The sequence below is a fragment of the Taudactylus pleione genome, unplaced genomic scaffold, assembly GCF_031769625.1.
Source record: "Taudactylus pleione unplaced genomic scaffold, aTauple2 ptg000179l, whole genome shotgun sequence".
In the NCBI taxonomy this organism is placed as follows: Eukaryota; Metazoa; Chordata; class Amphibia; order Anura; family Myobatrachidae; genus Taudactylus; species Taudactylus pleione.
In genome coordinates this window covers 13,345,965-13,364,527 of record NW_028284581.1, presented here as the reverse complement: position 1 = coordinate 13,364,527, position 18,563 = coordinate 13,345,965, and the positions used below count along the sequence as shown (strand labels likewise).

The 18,563-nt window shown below is 46.2% G+C and overlaps 1 protein-coding gene across 1 annotated transcript in view; it reads right to left on the bottom strand.

Moving 5' to 3' along the window:
- The window catches only part of CARMIL1 (capping protein regulator and myosin 1 linker 1), a 390,597-nt gene that overhangs the window by 198,553 nt on the left and 173,481 nt on the right, over window positions 1-18,563 (bottom strand). The window contains exon 12 of the mRNA XM_088475876.1: window positions 2,644-2,730. Coding sequence (XP_088332002.1) covers window positions 2,644-2,730 — 87 coding nt within the window. The remainder of the gene's footprint in view (window positions 1-2,643; window positions 2,731-18,563) is intronic.

The window sequence follows — 18,563 nt, the reverse complement described above, 5'->3', positions numbered from 1 at the left end:
ATAGGGAAGAGGGTAAGGTGTCAGAAGACAGGTGCCCAGGGGATAAGGATAAAGTTATAGGGGAGAGACTAAGGTGTCAGAGGACAAATTCCCAGGGGACAGAGACACAAAGTGATAGGGGAGAAGGTAAGGTATCAGGGAAAAGGTTCCACGGGGACAGGGACAAAGTGATAGGGGGAGGGTAAGGTGTCAGAGGACAAGTTCCCAGGGGACAGAGACACAAAGTGATAGGGGAGAGGGTAAGTTGTCAGGGGAAAGGTTCCCAGGGGACAGGGATAAAGTTCTAGGGAAGAGGGTAAGGTGTCAGAGGACAGGTTTCCAGGGGCAGGGACAAAGGAGGAGGATGTCAGGGTACAAGTTCTCAGGACACAGGGATTTTTTTCATTTAACAACCCTGATCACCAAAATGTATACTGGTGAGAAGGGTATACTATTATTTTTTTTACTACTTTTATATACTGCTTAGGGAACTATCAAGCATTCAGGGAAGTCCTTTGAATTCCCATGGGGTCCCCCCTAAGGCATAGGTATCACTAGATGAGCAGTGATGATGAAACAGGAATGGATGTATTGCTCATATGATGAAGAAGTACTTTTGGTTTCTATGGGCTTGATTTAGAGGTGGATGCAAATGGCTTCTCAGCTGTGATTCTGTACACAGCGCACTTGCAAAAATATGCAGATATTGCAGCCGTCGATGCCCACTGACTGCATCTCAAGTCGGCCGCGACTCGACTCGAGTTGGTCAAGGGGACCCAACCATCGGACGTACAATGGTCCATAATCGACCATCTGAGTAACCCTATGGTTGCAAAAAATGGCTGTTGGAGCTAAGACACCAGAGCCATTTTTACTGTGTAATTGATCGCATTCGCAGTCTGTGAAACGCCTGAGTTTGAGCTGTCACTCCCCGCTACTTCCCCCAAATGAGCGCTGTCTGTCAATCACCCTGAATCCTACTGTAATTTACACTGTGACTGCTATAACAAAGGAGCAATGTTGTTAGAAGGGAGACTTGCTAAAGTGCCAATGAAGAGTGTGATAGATCCCTGATTGCCACGGGAAGACCTTAACTAACAATAGGACTTTGTGTCTAAACCAAAAAAGAAAATACCATAAAAAACTCAGTAATATATATATATAATTTCCCGATGGTATCCAGCCATCACCCTCATTGGAAGTTTCACCATGACTGGAGCTCCCACTCTGTGGGCCTAATTCAGACCCGCTCGCGAGCGCTCGCAAGCGAGTCGATGTTAGCCCAGTGCGCATGTGCACGATGGAGGCGGCTCCAACGTGCGCATGCGCGAGACCCGGATAGCGGCGGGCAAGCCGTCGCTATGGGTCTCGCTACAAAGGGGGCATGCTGTTGATGTTGAGTGACAGCACGTCCCCTTTGGTGGGCATGCCGGGGGAGTGGCTGCCCAGACGGAGGCATTCCCATAGGAACGCCTACCATCTGGGGCCGGCCCCACTGACATCACAAGTGATGTCAGTGGGAGTGCTTTCGGCTCTGATAGAGCCAAAAGCACTCCAGGGCTTGCGGCAACGAGACCTTACCACAAGGGTCTCGTCGCAGGACCGATGGTCGCGATGGTCTTGACCATCGCGACCATCTTCCTGGCCGCTCGCTATAGCTGTGGTTGGTTACCCACAGCTATACGAGCGGCCAGGAGGCCGCTCTAAAAATTCAGAAGGACGGCCCTGATTCAGAGCGAGCACTCTGTCAGAGCGTTCGGCTCTGAATCAGGGCCTCTGTGTGTTATTGTGACGTGTACTCCACTTCTTCCTCTTGGGACTTGGTGAACTACATTTAATGAATGTTACTATTTACATGTGCAGGTTTTTAATGCATTTTTACTATTAATTTTGTTTTTAAATACTACACTATGTTATTTTGTGGTGGTGTTGGTTGCAGACCTGTTACAACTGCTTAAACCGATGGAGTTTAAGCAGTTGCAACAGCAGCGATGCTAAAAGCGTACGACACGGAATCAGGCCCATTTTTTGTTGTATCTATCTGACCATCGCCGTCTTCTATAAGCAACATTTTAACTTTTTTATTGAATTGCTTGCATTATAAGACATAAGAAAAGTCTTTGCTGTAAAGGAAGAATGGCATCTGTACATCAAAACACACCCATAAACAAACACAAACACACACACACACACACACTCTGACCTCTAAGGGCAATTACAGTGGAGCAAACAGTCAAGACGTTTCATTTTACCTTGGCAAAGCAATGATTAGAAATTCAATGGTTCTATGTATTTATACTTCTGTTTTTATAGAAAAAATGTAAATTAAAATATACAATATGTGTAAACCCACACCTTTAAACATTCAAATAGAAACTGTTTTTAGGTAAAGCTTTATTTTTTAATGCATTTAGAATAAGGCACAATAGGCCTGTAATGAGAGGAAGCAGGACTTGTGTACATAACACGGTGTGCCTAAAATCTGCAATAATGTAACAGTGTTCCTGAGAACAGTACTCAGCACAAATGATGCTGTACTGTGCTGCAAAGTAGTGTTACTAAGATACTTATTTGTTCTGCTTTGTAGTCTATAGATTAAGGCATTTAAATAACAAAATATCTGTTAAGCAAATTTCACAAAGAGTAACATAAAAGGAGGGTTACCTTTTGATGATATTGAGGTTTTTGACAAATTTAAATGTATCAGTCCCTTAGGGAGCTTGGCAAAATGTATACTCAAAAAAGACACACCTATAAAAAAAAAATACACAAGCCACGTTTCAAGGAAAGTTTTTTTTTTCTGTAGATATTTAAGCACATCAATGCTTAAATCAATAGGTTACATTAACCACTGCTGATACATTTACTTGGCAACAGTGAACATAAGCATTAATAGTAAAACAGTATAAATAAAAAGACTTTGCTTTAGAAAAATTACAAATCATTATTCAGAGTTGTACAGTAGGTTCACAAAAAACAATGTCACATTGTACAGATCATATTGATTTAAGGGATTCTGAGCGCACAGGAAAGAGTGCTAGAGAACACAGAAACTCACCGACAATTACACTGATCTATAAAATAAGAACAAATGTATGCTAGAAGTACAGATCCTGCACACCCTAAAAAGGGTGTAATTTATTCTTCAATGTAATAGGCAAATGCTTTTATACCTTAATAAACAAAGTGACATGCAAACTTTTCTTAAATTCAGTTACTTTAAAGAAAGAAATCTTAATACAACCTCTGTCAAAACCCAAACTTTTATCATTGTGAAGCTAATAACACCCTGTCTCACTCATTCATACATTCTCTAGGGTAAGAGCCTTGAAAAGAATGAGGTAGAATGTACAGTGCACAATGAACATAGTTCCAGCAATTTTACAGGAGATAAAAGGAATATGTCACATACATAACAACATAATTGCAGGACAGGCAATACCACTGTACTGCATTGTTACATTCCATTTTAATAACAGCCATTAATTCACCTTTGTCTTTCATATACATAGAGTATAGAGCACAATCAACACTGAAAACTCCTTAAGGTCTCTTGTCTACTATTCCACGATTTTGTAAACTTTTTTTGCTAAACTATTGTGCACTAACTAATTGAAGTAATCAATACCCATATGATAATACTGTTCTAGACTCTCAAGCAGTGGTACATGGAGCCCAGTGAAATACTGCCTATGCTCATGTAACATCTAGGAGACTCACATCATTTGGGGAGTCCTCAAGGACTCCCGATGGATTAGATAACCCTCCCACATATTACCCACTTCCTAATGAAAGGGTGGGACAGGGGGCAAGTTGGTGCGATTCTCATAGCGTAATTTTGGCCACACCTTGACATTCGCTGCATTATGCTGTGAGGTAGAGGTGTCTAATAATAAGCATCCTGCCCTGCTTCCAAAGTGATTAGTTGTGTCTTCCCTTTGGGCACTCTCACATGTGAAAAAGTGGTAAGTATGCCTTAAAGTGGGACTACTTTGAATAAATGTACACACATTAGGTGGTACTTCATATAAGCAAACATACAAGTATAGGATCAGTTCCACATTATGCCATTTACTGCTGCAGCATCACCAACCTCTGAGAGCAAGAGATAAGAAAAGCAACATATAGAACAATCTTCTCCTCATGATCTGTGATGAAACCCCAGAGATTGCAGGAGACACACGCCAGAGGCTCTATGGCAATGGTGAACAAGGATGGTGAAAGTGGACACCCCTGCCTGGTACCCCTACCCAAGGCAAAGAGTCTGCAACATATACATTAACAAGTTTGATCCATCTTATAAACCCACTCCAACGCCCACCCCAAACCTGGGAAGAACAGTCCACAAACATGGCCATTTAACTGAGCAGAACGCCGTGACTGCATCAATGGACATGACCGATGCATCCTCCCGTCACTCGTGAGTAAATTGCAAATACAAACACAAACACCATAGATTAACTGATGTTGATTTCCTTGGCATAAAGACAGTCAGATCCGGATTAATAATTTTGAAGATAATCTTTTACAAATGGATAGCTAGAATTTTTTTAGACAAAAATGTGTCTGTCCTCCCATTACTCTTTGGATCCAGAACCCTCCAGTGACTAAGTATTGTCTGCTCGCCCTGTGGGTGCTCCCACTGAATCCAAGAATTATGTATATATTGGTTTTGTATCTGTTTTTCTGTGAATGGTAGTCTAATATCTCACTTTTATAATGTACTCCTAAAGGTAGACCATGTCCACATCTTTGTTCAGAGCTGGTTGTAAACCAAGTGGAGCCCAGGGTAAAAAATTCCTTTTCACCCTCCTCCTCCCTTGGCATACATAGCACCCTCCGCTGCCATACTGGGCACACTTAGCACCCCCTCCTCCCTTATTGGGCACACTAAGCAACCCCTCTCTTACTGGGCACACTTAGCACCCCCCACCCTTCTTTGATTGGGCACACTCAGCACCTCCCCCCCTTACTGGGTACACCTAACCAGGCAGAGTTAGCACCCCGTCCTGGGCATAATTAGCAACAACTTCCATCTCCTTTCTGGGCACACCACATAAGCTTACAATTGTGCCGTTCCTCTGTGCATGGTAAGTCCACCAGATGGAGAGCCACCAGGTGCTGGCTGTATCTCTTCTGGGGTCCCGCTGCCACCTGTCAGCCACACAGAGCCGCCACACAGCACAGACACCCCGGAGCACCTTGATATCTATCCTCTCTAGTCACAACCACTCTGGCCCTCAGCCCTGTCTGTGGCCCCTCCCCCTGACTCCACCCAGCGCCTGACATCAAGAAGGTCCTTGCAGTGAAGGGGGTCCAGTGACAAGCCTGCAGGTTGTGCCCTTCCAAGCTACAGTGTTTTCCGGGCGTCAGTCCTATCAGCCCATCCCTTGAGCTGCTCCTGCCTCTGTTTATTGTAATAAGCTGTGTGCAATATTTGTTTAATGTTTATGTTTTGTTCTTTGTCTTGTTTTCTATATGTGAAAACTTTCAATAAAAATACATAATTAAAAAAAAAAAGAGAGACCCAAATTGCAATGGGCCAACACCTGACCTGTGAATATTGTTTCAGGGGCAGACAAGCTCAGTATATAGCTTTTTTTCTCTACTTCATGTTATTGTTATCCATTTGAATCATGAGCCATCATTGTTAACTCTTTTTCTTCGAGGTCCCTAGGGTCCACAGAAAATACCTTGGGTTATGTGGTTGGAATGATCCAGGCACCAAACAGTTAACAAGCTCTAGCTCCCAGGATGCACTAGGTCCTCCTCCATATATACCCCGCCCCTGGCTACAGGCAGTTAGTTTGTTATCAAGCCCAAGCAGGAGAAGGAAAAAAAAGATGAGAAGGAAGGACCCTTGCACTCCAGAAACACTCTCTCTAAGAAAAGGGAATCATAGAAGATACAAAAGGAAATATTACCCAATAACACCAGGTGTGTTAGGGTGGGTGCTCTGTGGACCCTATGGACCTTGAAGAAAAAGAGTTAACAAAAAGGTCCACAGAAAATACCTTGGGGATGTCCCAAAGCAGTTCCCTTTTAAGGATGGGGACACTCCTGTGCTTAAGTTGAAAGAAGAATCCTACGCGCAAAGGAAGCATCCTGAAAGGAAAAAGTGAAAAATGCGTAAAATTTTACAAAGGTGTGGACGGAAGACAACGTGGCTGTCTTGCATATTTGTTCAGCAGAGGCACCTCGATGAACCGTCCACGATGGTCCTACAGATCTCGTTGAATGTACTGTTACCATGTTTGGAACAACAAGATCAGCTTGTGTGTACGCTTGAGAAATTGTCATACGCAACCATCTGGCCAAAGTCTGTTTATTAGCTGGCCAGCCTTGCTTATGACAGCCATACAACACAAATAAAGAATCTGATTTTCTAATGAAGTTGGTGCGATCTACATAGATACGTAGTGCATGGACAAAATCCAGTGATGCTTCGCCAGCCGAAAGGCCTGAAGCTTGCAAAGCCGGAACCACAATTTCTTCATTCACATGAAACCGGGATACCATCTTAGGAAGGTAACCCTCCCTAGTACGAAGAACAACTCTCTCCTGATGAAATATCAAAAAAGGACAGCGAAAAGACAGGGCTGCCAAATCAGACACCCTACGGGCGGAAGCGATAGCAAGAAGAAAAACTGTCTTTGCTGTCAACCACTTTAGGTCTACTGATTTCAGGGGTTCGAATGGAGGAGCCTGCAAAGCCCTGAGAAATCATGTCAAATCCCATGGGGCTACCAGGGGGACAAAGGGAGGCTGAACCCTCAGCACCTCCTGAAAAAATATTCTAAAATCAGGCAATAGGGCAATCCTTCGCTGAAACCAAACTGAAAGTGCAGATGCCTGAACCCTCAGAGTGGCCAGATGGAGACCCCGCTCTAAACCAGCCTGAAGAAAAGAAAGCACTCGAGAGACCATAAACACCTTGGGGGTCACATTTTCTCAATTCACACCACTGAAAATACAAGTGCCAAATTCTGTAATAAATGCTGGCAGAAGGTTTCTGTGCCCTCAATATTGTATGAATTACAGAATTGGAAAACCCTTTGGCCTTTAAGACGGAAGTCTCAAGAGCCATGCCGTCAAATACAGAAATGGAAGACCTGGATACCTCCAGTGACCTTGTATCAACAGGTCCGGCCGTAGAGGAAGAGGCCACGGAGTGTCCATTGAGAGACTCTGTAGGTCGGTGAACCAATGGGGTCTGGGCCAAGCAAGAGCTATCAGTATTATTGTCCGGCCTTCCTGCTTGACCTTCCTGATGACCCTTGGAGAAGGGAAAATGGAGGAAACAGCCAGTCTGAAGTTCCAATTCACTGCCAGAGCGTCTGCAAGATCCCTGGTTCTGGACCCGTATCTGGGGACCCTGTGGTTGTGACTTGTGGCCATGAGGTCTACTTCTGGAAGACCCCATCTGTCCACAAGGCTCTGAAATACCTTTGGATGTAGAGCCCACTCTCCGGCATGTATATCCTGCCGATTTAGGAAGTCCACTTCCCAATTGAGGACTCCTGGTATGAACACCGCCAATATTGGCGGAAGGTGACATTCTGACCAGACCAGAATGTTTGACACTTCCATCATGGCAGCCTGGCTCCGCGTGCCTCCCTGATGGTTGAGGTAAGCTACTGCGGTGGCGTTGTCGGATTGTACCTGGACAGGCCTGCCCTTTAGTATTTCCTGAGCTTGAACAAGCGCTCTGAATACTGCCCTTAGTTCCAGGACATTTATGGACAGAAGGCTTTCCCTTGTCATCCATTTTCCTTGAAACGTGTGTCAACCTGTCACTGCACCCCATCCGCGGAGGCTAGCATCGGTCGTGAGGAGTACCCAATCTGGAATCCCGAATGGAGGACCCTTGTTGAAATGGTACATTTGCAACCACCATGACAGGGTCAGTCGCACTTCTGGCGAGAGACGGATCGTCGGTGCCTTTATTGAGTGGTACTTCCCATTCCAGCGCTAGAGGATTAACCGCTGCAATGGTCTGGAGTGGAACTGGGCATACTCCACCATGTCGAAGGTCGACACCATGGATCCCAGAACCTGCATTACTGCATCAACAGATACTGATCGGCTGTGAAGAAGCCTGCGTATCCGCAGCTGGAGGGCCGCAATCTTGTCCTCTGGCAGATATATTCTTTGTGCCAGAGAAACCAAGCGTGGCCCTAAATGCACCATCTGCTGTACTGGAAAAAGCGATGACTTCTTCCAATTTATGATCCACCAATGTAGTGTAGACAGGCAACTGTCAGTATGAGATGATGCTGTAACTCTTGTGACGAATGAGCCAATATCAGAAGATCGTCCAAGTATGGCAGGATCCTGACTCCCTGGAACCTGACCAGAGGGGCTGTTGATAAACCAAAAGGCAGTGCCTGAAATTGGAAATGCTCCTGCGGCACTACGAATTGCAGGAAACGTTGGTGGGAAGGTGTAATAGGTATATGAAGATATGCATCCTGAATATCCAAGGACACCATTATCCCCTGGTTCCATAGCCAACACAATCAACCGCAGGGTTTCCATATGAAACCTGGACACCCGGATAAATGTGTTGAGTCCCTTCAGGTTTAAAATAGGCCGGTGAGACCCATTGGATTTTTGAATCAAGAAGAGGTTGGAATAATATCCCTTTCCTAGTTGATTCACTGGAACTGGGATTATTACCCCTGACACCAGCAGGGAGTGTATAGCTTGCTGGAGGGCCAAGGCTTTCGCAGAATCCACTGCTGGAGTTGTGCAAATAAACCTTTGCGGGGGACTTCTCCAGAAAGTGAGGGCGTACCCCTGGGAGAACACCTCCCGAAACCAGGCACCCATTGTTGTGAGATGCCAGTTGTCTGAAAAGTGAAGAAGTCGGCCTCCTATCCTGGGATCCCCCAGGGGGAGGCTCGTCCCATCAGGCTGCAGGTTTATTTTTAGTCCTAGAAGCCAGATGTCTGTTAGAATGTGGTTTCCTGTGAGAACTTGTTCTAGAGGAAGTTTGACCCTTTTGCTTTTCCTTGCGGCCGAAAGGATGACTGCTTAGGTCTAGTAGTGGATGCTGAAGGTAGACCAGCCGTTTTAGAGGCTGCCACCGTAGCAACAATCTTGTCTAACTCTGTGACAAGCAAAATGCCTCCCGTAAACAGAAGGAATTCCAGGGCTTTCATAGACCCTGCATCTGCTTTCCAGTCTCTTAACCAAAGGGCTCTTCGAGTCACAACTGAGACAGCTGATGCTTTAGAGGATAATATACCAGCATCCAATGCTGCCTCTCCCAAATAGGACGCTGCCTCCTTAACATAGGAGATAATCGTCAGCTGTTCCTTGGAAGCTTCTGGAAGAGTATCTTCCAGTGTCTTCATCCATTCCTCAATGGCTTTGGAAACCCAGGCCGTAGTCATGGCCGGGCGAGTAACCACTCCTGATAGAGTGAAGACTGCCTTGAGACAGGCTTCAAGTCTCCTATCTATGGAACATTTAAGAGAGGATGCAGATGGTATGGGCAATGTGGAACGCCTAACCAGATGTGCCGCATGTGCATCTACTGCTTCACCCTAACCGTGAGGCTAGGTCCCTAATCCTCCCTCCTTCCCATTTAGTGCACTCATCCAATGGAAAGGGGTATAAAGCCTCAACCTTTCTTGTAATATGGAATTTCCTGTCTGGAGAACTTCATGCTTCCCCCATAAGTTCCGAAAGGTGCTCAGATTTGGGAAATTCAGCTTTTACCACTTTCTGGCATTTGAATACTGGAGGATTTCTTTGCACCAGCTCCTCATCATTTATGTTTAGCACAGCTGTGACCACCCTAATCAGGGAGGGGACATCTGCAGTTGAAAAACGGTCTTCCTCTCATGAGAGAGATTCCTGAGAGGAGACCCGTGCATCCCCATACTCATCAGAAGATGTACCAGAGTCTGGGGAATGGACGTCGTGTGAGGCCGACGTCTTCTGGTTTTTGGCTGTACTGGTCTAGCTGCTTGCCGCAGTTGCTGGAAAGCTGCTGAGGACGAAGCCACATTCTGACACGAGTAAGCATACGTGTCCATCCAGGATGGATGCATAGGGGGCATAAACATAGTAGGTTGCAGCTGCTGAGGGTACCCCATCATTGGGCCCGGCGTAGGAGCCGCCAACCTGTCTGCAACCTGCGCCATGATCTGGGAAAAGACAACCCAAGGAGGTTCCTGTCCAGAAGCTGGTAGGTTTGACTGCTGTGGTGACTCCTTAAAACAGTGACCACATAATCGATCTTGTATGAAATCCTGTGGGGATAACCCCGCTTTGCAGGCCATACATGACACCAGCACAGGGGCTTCAGCCAACTGTATCTCAGTTTCTTTGTATAACTTTAGAGATATTGTTATGTCCAAAGTCTGAGTATAAATGTGACAATTGCTTCACACCCAATATATCCTACACACCTGTAGTAGAGGGTAATTAAGGAGAAACAGCAGTGATATGTTATAACTGACAGTTATTCAGAAATAAAAAAGGCAGCATAACACACAGCAGATTTAACTGAGTCACATGCAGTGCATATAGATATACAATCTAAAATATATACATATATATATATATACACACACACTGTACACACACACACATATATATATATATATATATATAAATATTATTATATATATATAAATTATATTATTATATTTATATATATTATATATATATATATATATAAATATTATACACATATATATATATACACACATATACAGTGCCTTGCAAACGTATTCACCCCCCTTGGCTTTTTACCTTTTTCGTTACATTACAACCTGTAATTTATTTATAATTTTAAATCTGAATTTTATGTGATGGATCTGCACAAAATAGTCTAATTTGGTGAAGTGAAATGAGAAAAATATATTTAAAAAAGAATCGTTATAAATAAAATTCTGAAAATTGGCATGTGCATATGTAATCACCCCCTTTGCTTTGAACCCCCTCAATAGTTCTGGTGCAACCAATTACCTTCAGAAGTCACATAATTAGTGAAATGAAGTCCACCTGTGTGAAATCGAAGTGTCACATGATCTGTCAGTATAAACACACCTTTTCTGAAAGGCCCCAGAGGCTGCAACACCACTAAGCAAGAGGCATCACACCATGAAGACCAAGGAGCCCCTCCAAACAAGTCAGGGACAAAGTTGTTGAGAAGTACAATTCTGGGTTGGGTTATAAAAATATATCCAAATGTTTGTTGATCACCCGGAGCACCATCAAATCCATCATCATCAAATGGAAAGAACATGGTACCACAACAAACCTGCCAAGAGAGGGTCGCCCACCAAAACTCACAGACCGGGCAAGGAGGGCATTAATCAGAGAGACAGCACAGAGACCAAGGGTAACCCTGAAGGAGCTGCAGAGTTCCACAGCAGAGACTGGTGTATCTGTGCATGTGACCACAATAAGCCGTACACTCCATAGAGCTGGGCTTTATGGAAGAGTGGCCAGAAAAAATCCATTACTTAGTGATAGAAATAAGAAGACACGATTTGAGTTTGCCAATAGGCATGTGGGCGACTCCCCAAATGTATGGAGGAAGGTGCTCTGGTCAGATGAGACTAAGGGGGTCATTCAGACCCACTCGCGAGCGGCAGTACGCTCGCAAGTGGGTCGATGGTCCCCACTGCGCATGCGCACGACGGAGGAAGCTCCGTCGTGCGCATGCGCGAGACCCAGCGAGCGAAGGACTTTCCATCGCTCCGGGTCTTGCACCAAAGGGGGAGTGCTGTCGATGTTGATTGACAGCACGCCCCCTTTGGTGGGCATTCCGGGGGCGTGCCTGCCAGACGGAGGCGTTCCTATGGGAACGCCTACCGTCTGAAGCCGGCCCCACTGACATCACTAGTGATGTCAGCGGGAGTGATTTTGGCTCTGATAGAGCCAAAATCACTCCGGGCCTTGCGGTTGTGAAACCCGACCACAGGGTTTCACTCGCAAGTCCGATGGTCGCGATGGTCAAGACCATCGCGACCATCTTGTTGGACGCTCGTATATGCTGTGGGTGGTGACCCACAGCTATACGAGCGTCCAGGAGGACGCTCCATTTTAATGGAGGTGGGCCCTGATTCAGAGCGAGTGCTCTGGTCAGAGCGTCCGGCTCTGAATCAGGGCCTAAAATTGTACTTTTCGGCCACCAAGGAAAACGCTATGTCTGGCGCAAACCCAACACATCCCATCCCCACAGTGAAACATGGTGGTGGAAGCATCATGCTGTGGGGATGTTTTTCAGCAGCAGGGACTGAGAACCTGATTAGAGTCGAGGGAAAGATTGATGGTGCTAAATACAGGGATATTCTTGAGCAAAACCTGTTTGTCTGCTTGTGATTTGAGACTGGGACGGAAGTTCACCTTCCAGCAGGACAATGATCTGAAGCATACTGCTAAAGCAACACTCGAGTGGTTTAATGGGAAACATTTAAATGTGTTGGAATGGCCTAGTCAAAGCCCAGATCCCAATCCAATTGAGAATCTGTGGTCAGACTTTAAGATTGCTGTTCACAAGCAGAAACCATCCAACATGAAGGAGCTGGAGCAGTTTTGCCTTGAGGAATGGGCAAAAATTCCAGGGGCAAGATGTGGCAAGATCATAGAGACTTATCCAAAGCGACTTGCAGCTATAATTGCCGCAAAAGGTGGCTCGACAAAGTACTGACTTTAGGGGGGTGAATAGTTATGCACGCTGACGTTTTCTGTTATGTTGTCCTAAATGTTGTTTGATTCACAATATAAAAAAACACAACTTCACAGTTGTGGGCATGTTCTGTGAATGAAATGATGCACACCTTCAAACAATCCATTTTAATTCCAGGTTGAGGCAACAAAACATGAAAAATGCTAAGGGGTGAATACTTTTGCAAGGCACTGTAATATATATATATATATATATATATATATATATCTCTATACACATACATACACACTAAGCTCTTTAACAACTACAAATGGCCCAGGTAGGATATAGCTCTGTATGACCTGATCACCGCAGGAGAGGCATGAAGGGAGACTGACCCAACCTCCTGAGCACACAGCCACTGAGAGCACCTGAGAGTGGTCCCTGGCCAACTCATACAGAGGTAGGCTGGGAGGAGCAACCAGGATGCGGGAAACTCGTATCTGAACCAGCGTCTTGGTCGGGGGAGGGGCCGCCAGGGGAAAGCGTACCTCCCCTTTTGCTGTATGGATCCACCTGGCACACTGACATCAAGCCTCTGGCTGTCAGGTCCCTCATGTCGAAGTGGTCTAGTGTTAGAGACAGTTTGCACATGGCTACTCACAACAGCGTCCTCCGGCAAGTCTCCCCAGCCGGAGGTACAGACTGCCACATGGTTCTCAGTGTTAACGGTATCGCAGAGCCCTTACCTGCTGTCCCCGATGTTTCCGATTGCAGTCTTGAGCTGGCTAAGCCCGCCAAAATCACCAATCATGTCACTGGTGTTGCGGTGCTGGCGGGGGAAGACGGATGCTTAGCTGCTTCGGGCACTCCCCTCACTCAGCACTCGCCGCTGCTCAGAAAAAAAATATATATATAGTTTTTGACTGCTGCCGCAGTCCCACTGTCAGTAAGGTGCCTTCTCGCACCAAACAAAAAACTAAACTGCCTGTAGCCAGGGGTGGGGTGTATATGGAGGTGGACCCAGTGCATCCTGGGAGCTAAAGCTTGTTAACTGTTTTGTGCCTGGATCACTCCAACCACATGCCCCAAGGTATTTTCTGTGGACCCTATGGACCCCGAAGAAGAAATGTTATTTTAAATTATCTCTACATCATAATTAAACAGGAACAGCAAATGATTTGGGAAAATTATATTAAAGACATATAGACAGGCAGTTGTAATGGGTATGAAAGATTATCTTGCCACAAAAACAGTGACAGCTATTAAATGTCAAGGTGCCTTAATTCAAAGAAGGATTGACTGGGCAGCTATAGATGAGATGCCAATGCTGGGTAGAGAGCTGTAAGAAGCACGTCCTATATCCTTGCTTGTTAATGTGCTATAGCCTCTGCTTTTACCAAACAATATTACACTGTGACCGTTATAAATGTTTATTTTTAATTAGGGATGAGCGGGTTCGGATTTCTGAAATCCGAACCCCCCTGAGCCCCCCGATCTGAGTCGTATCCAAGTCAGAAACGACTTTTCCCGCCTGACTCGGATCTGAAATCGAGGCAAAACGTAATCATCCCGCCTTCCGGATCTCGCGGGTTTTGGATTCTATAAAAGGTCCCCGCGTCGGTGCCATTTCTCACTCCGGCTGTGGACAGTGAAGAGGGAGGGTGGAAGCTAGGGCTGGCCGGGCTGTGTTGTGCTGCTGTTGTCCATAGGGGCTGTGTCCACTCAGTCCATAGGGGCTGACTGGGCTGTGTTGTGCTACTGTTGTCCATAGGGGCTGGCTGGGCTGTGTTGTGCTGCTGTCATAGGGGCTGGCTGGGCTGTGTTGTGCAGTCAGTTGTCCATAGGGGCTGTGTCCACTCCAAAGTCTATAGGGGCTGGCTGGACTGTGTTGTGCAGTGTCCCATAAAGGCTGTAGTCCTAGAGGGGTGCTGTAGTGTTGTCCAGGGGGTGATCTGTGCATCAGGGTGCTCCCCCAAAGTGCACTCCAAACAAAATAAAAAATTATTTTCTGTGTTTGTGAATTGTGTGCACTGTGGCTGCACGTACATCAACAAAGGAGCAGCGCCAAGCGTGCGCCTGTGTCCCATAAGTAAAGGGCTGGCTGGCTTGTCCGTTAAAGGGTGCTGTAACCCCCAAAGTGCACTCCAAAAAAATATAAAAAATATTTTTTTTTGTGTTTGTGAATTGTGTGCGCAGTAGCCGCACGTGCATCAACAAAGTAGCGCCAAGCGTGCGCCTATGTCATAGGTAAAGGGCCGGCTGTCTCGTCTGTTAAAGGGTGCTGTAACCCTCAAAGTGCGCTCCACAAAAAATAAAAAAATTCTTCTTTTTTCCTGTCTTTGTGAATTGTGTGCACTGTGTGCATCAACAAACGAGCAGCGCCAAGCACGCGCCTGTGTCCCATAAGTAAAGAGCAGGCTGGCTCATTTCTTAAAGTGTGGTGTAACCCACAAAGTGCACTAGTCTCCAACAAAAAATAAAAAATTATTTTCTGTGTTTGTGTCCGCCTTAGCCGCACGTATATATCAATATAACATAAATGGAGGACCAAACTTGCTCCGATAAAAATAAAATAGGGAAAGATCAAGAACCACTTCCTCCTTGTGCTGAAGCTGCTGCCACTAGTCATGACATAGACGATAACATGCCATCAACGTCATCTGCCAAGGCAGATGCCCAATGTCATAGTAGAGGGCATATAAAATCCCAAATGACAAAGTTCAGCAAAACTACCTTAAAAAACATTTAAATCATCTGAGGACAAACGTAAACTTGCCAATATGTCATTTACGACTCGGAGTGGCAAGGAACGGCTAAAGCCTTTCCCTATGTTCATGACTAGTGGTTCAGCTTCACATGACGATGGAAGCCCTCCTCCCGCTAAAAAAATCAAACGAGTTAAGCTGGCAAAAGCACAGGTAAGAACTGTGCGTTCTAAGAAGATATCACAAATCCCCAAGGAGAGTCCAAGTGTGGTGGCGGGTGCGATGCCTGACCTTCCCAGCACTGGAAGGGAAGAGATGGCTCTTTCCACCATTTGCACGCCCTCTGCAAGTGCTGAAAGGAGCACCCACAGTCCACTTGCTGACATGCAAATTGAAGATGTCACTGTTGAAGTACAACAGGATGAGGATACTGGTGTAGCTGGCGCTGAGGAGGAAATTGGCAAGGAGGATTCTGATGGTGATGTGATTTGTTTAAATTAGGCTCCGGGGGAGACAGTTGTTGTCCGTGGGATGAAAAAGCCCATCACGGTCATGCCTGGGCAGAAGACCAAACATTCCACCTCTTTGGTCTGGCAATATTTCTATCCAAATCCGGACAACAACTGTCTTGCCATATGTAAAGGTGAAATAAGTAGGGGTAGGGACGTTAACCACCTAGGAACATCCTCCCTTATACGTCACCTGCAGCGTGTTCATAAAAAGTTACTGTCAATTTTAGAAACTTTGGCTAAGAAAGTAAGCAGTCCAGGGACACCTAAATCCTTTTGTCCTGTTGTATCCAAGCGCCTGCAAACCACACCGTCAACTCCCTCCTCGTCAATTTCCTCCTTAGTCAGGATCGGAAGTAGTCCTGCAGGCCATGTCACTGGCATGACTGACTCTCCTATCCGGGATTCCTCCGGAGGGTCATGCAGTGCTACGCCTACTGCTGCCGCTGCTGCTGGGAGTCGTTCATCATCCCATAGAGGAAGTAGGAACACCACTACTTTTACTAAACAATTGACCCTCCAACAGTGAAAGACAAGGAGGATGAAGTACAACAGCAGTCATCCTGAAGCAAAACGTATAACTGAGGCCTTGACTGCTATGTTGGTGTTAGACGTGCGTCCGGTATCCACCATTAGTGCAGTGGGATTTAGACAATTGATGAAGGTAGTGTATCCCCGGTTCCAAATCCCGTCTAGATCCCACTTCACTAGGCAGGCGATACCGAGACTGTACAGAAACGTCAGAAAAAGTGTCCTCGGTGTCCTGAAAAATGCGGTTGTACCCAATGTCCACTTAACCACGGACATGTGGACAAGTGGAACAGGGCAGACTAAGGACTATATGACTGTGACAGCAGACTGGGTAGATGTATCACCTTACGCAGCAACAACAGCAGCGTCACCAGTAGCAGCATCTCAGAAACGCCAGCTCGTTCCAAGGCAGGCTACGCTGTGTACCCCCGGTTTCAGTAAGAGGCACACCGCCGACAACCTCTTAGAGAAACTGAGGGAAATCATCGCCCAGTGGCTTACCCCACTTAGACTCTCCTGGGGATTTGTGATATCTGACAACGCCACCAACCTTGTGCGGGCATTACATCTGGGCAAATTCCAGCACGTCCCATGTTTTGCTCACACAATAAATTTGGTGGTGCAGAATTTTCTGAAAAGTGACAGGGGCGTGCAGGAGATGCTTTGGGTGGCCCAAAAAATTTCTGGTAACTTTCGCCATTCAGTGACTGCATGCCGAAGACTGGAGTGCCAGCAAACACTCTTGTACCTGCCCCACCATCACCTGAAGCAAGAGGTTGTGACGCGGTGGAACTCAACCCTCTATATGCTTCAGAGGATGGAGGAGTAGCAAAAGGCCATTCAAGCCTATACATTCACCTGTGACATATGCAAAGGAGGGGGTATGCACCTGACTCAAGCACAGTGGAGAATGATTTCCGTGTTGTGCAAGGTTCTCCAGCCCTTCGAACTTGCTACACGTGAAGTCAGTTCAGACACTGCCAGCTTGAGTCAGGTCATTCCCCTCATCAGCCTTTTGCAGAAGCAGCTGGAGAAAGTGAAGGAGCAGCTAAGAGGGAGCGATTCCGCTCGGCATTTGGGACTTGTGGATGAAGCCCTTCATTCGCTTTGCCAGGATTCCAGGGTAGTCAATCTGTTGAAATCAGACCACTACATTTTGGCCACCGTGCTCGATCCTAGGTTTAAAGCCTATGTGGTGTCTCTCTTTCCGGCCGACACAAACCTGCAGAGGTGCAAAGATCTGCTGGTGAAAACACTGTCAGCTGAAGCGGAACGTGACACGTCAACAGCTCCTTCTTCATTTTCTCCCGCAACTGGGGCTGCCAGGAAAAAACTTAGGTCTCCTAAGCAACCCGCTGGCGGTGATGCAGGGCAGGCAGGACCAAGTTTGGACATCTGGTCCGGACTGAAGGACCTGGCAACAATTTCTGACATGTCTACTGTCACTGCATATGATACTGTCACCAATGACAGAATGGTGGAGGATTACATCGGTGACAGCATCCAAGTAGGCATGTCAGACAGTCCGTACCTGTACTGGCAGGAAAAAGAGGCAATTTGGAGGCCCCTGTACAAACTGGCTCTATTTTGCCAGAGTTGCCCCCCCTCCAGTGTGTACTCCGAAAGAGTGTTTAGTGCAGCTGAGAACCTTGTCAGTGAAAGGCGTAGGAGATTGCTTCCATAAAATGTGGAGAAGATGATGTTCATAAAAATTAATTATCAACTCTTCCAGGGAGACCAGCCTCCATAACGTACAGAGGGACCTGGGGTGGTGGATTCCAGCGGGGACGAATTAATACTCTGTGAGGATGAGGATGTACACAACACTGAAGAGGGTGAGGAATCGGTGGATGAGGATGACATCTTGCCTCCGTAGAGCCAGTTTATGCAGGGACAGATTAATTGCCAGCTTGTTTTGTGGGGGCCCAAACGAACCAATCATTTCAGCCACAGTCGTGTGGCAGACCCTGGCGCTGAAATGATTGGTTTGTTAAAGTGTGCATGTCCTGTTTATACAACATAAGGGTGGGTGGGAGGGCCCAAGGACAATTCCATCTTGCACCTCTTTTTTTCTTTGCATTATGTACTGTTTGGGGCCTAGTTTTTCAAACTGCCATCCTGTCTGCCACTGCAGTGTCACTCCTAGATGGGCCATATGTTTGTGCCGCCCACTCGTGTCACTTAGCATAGTCATCCAGCTACCTC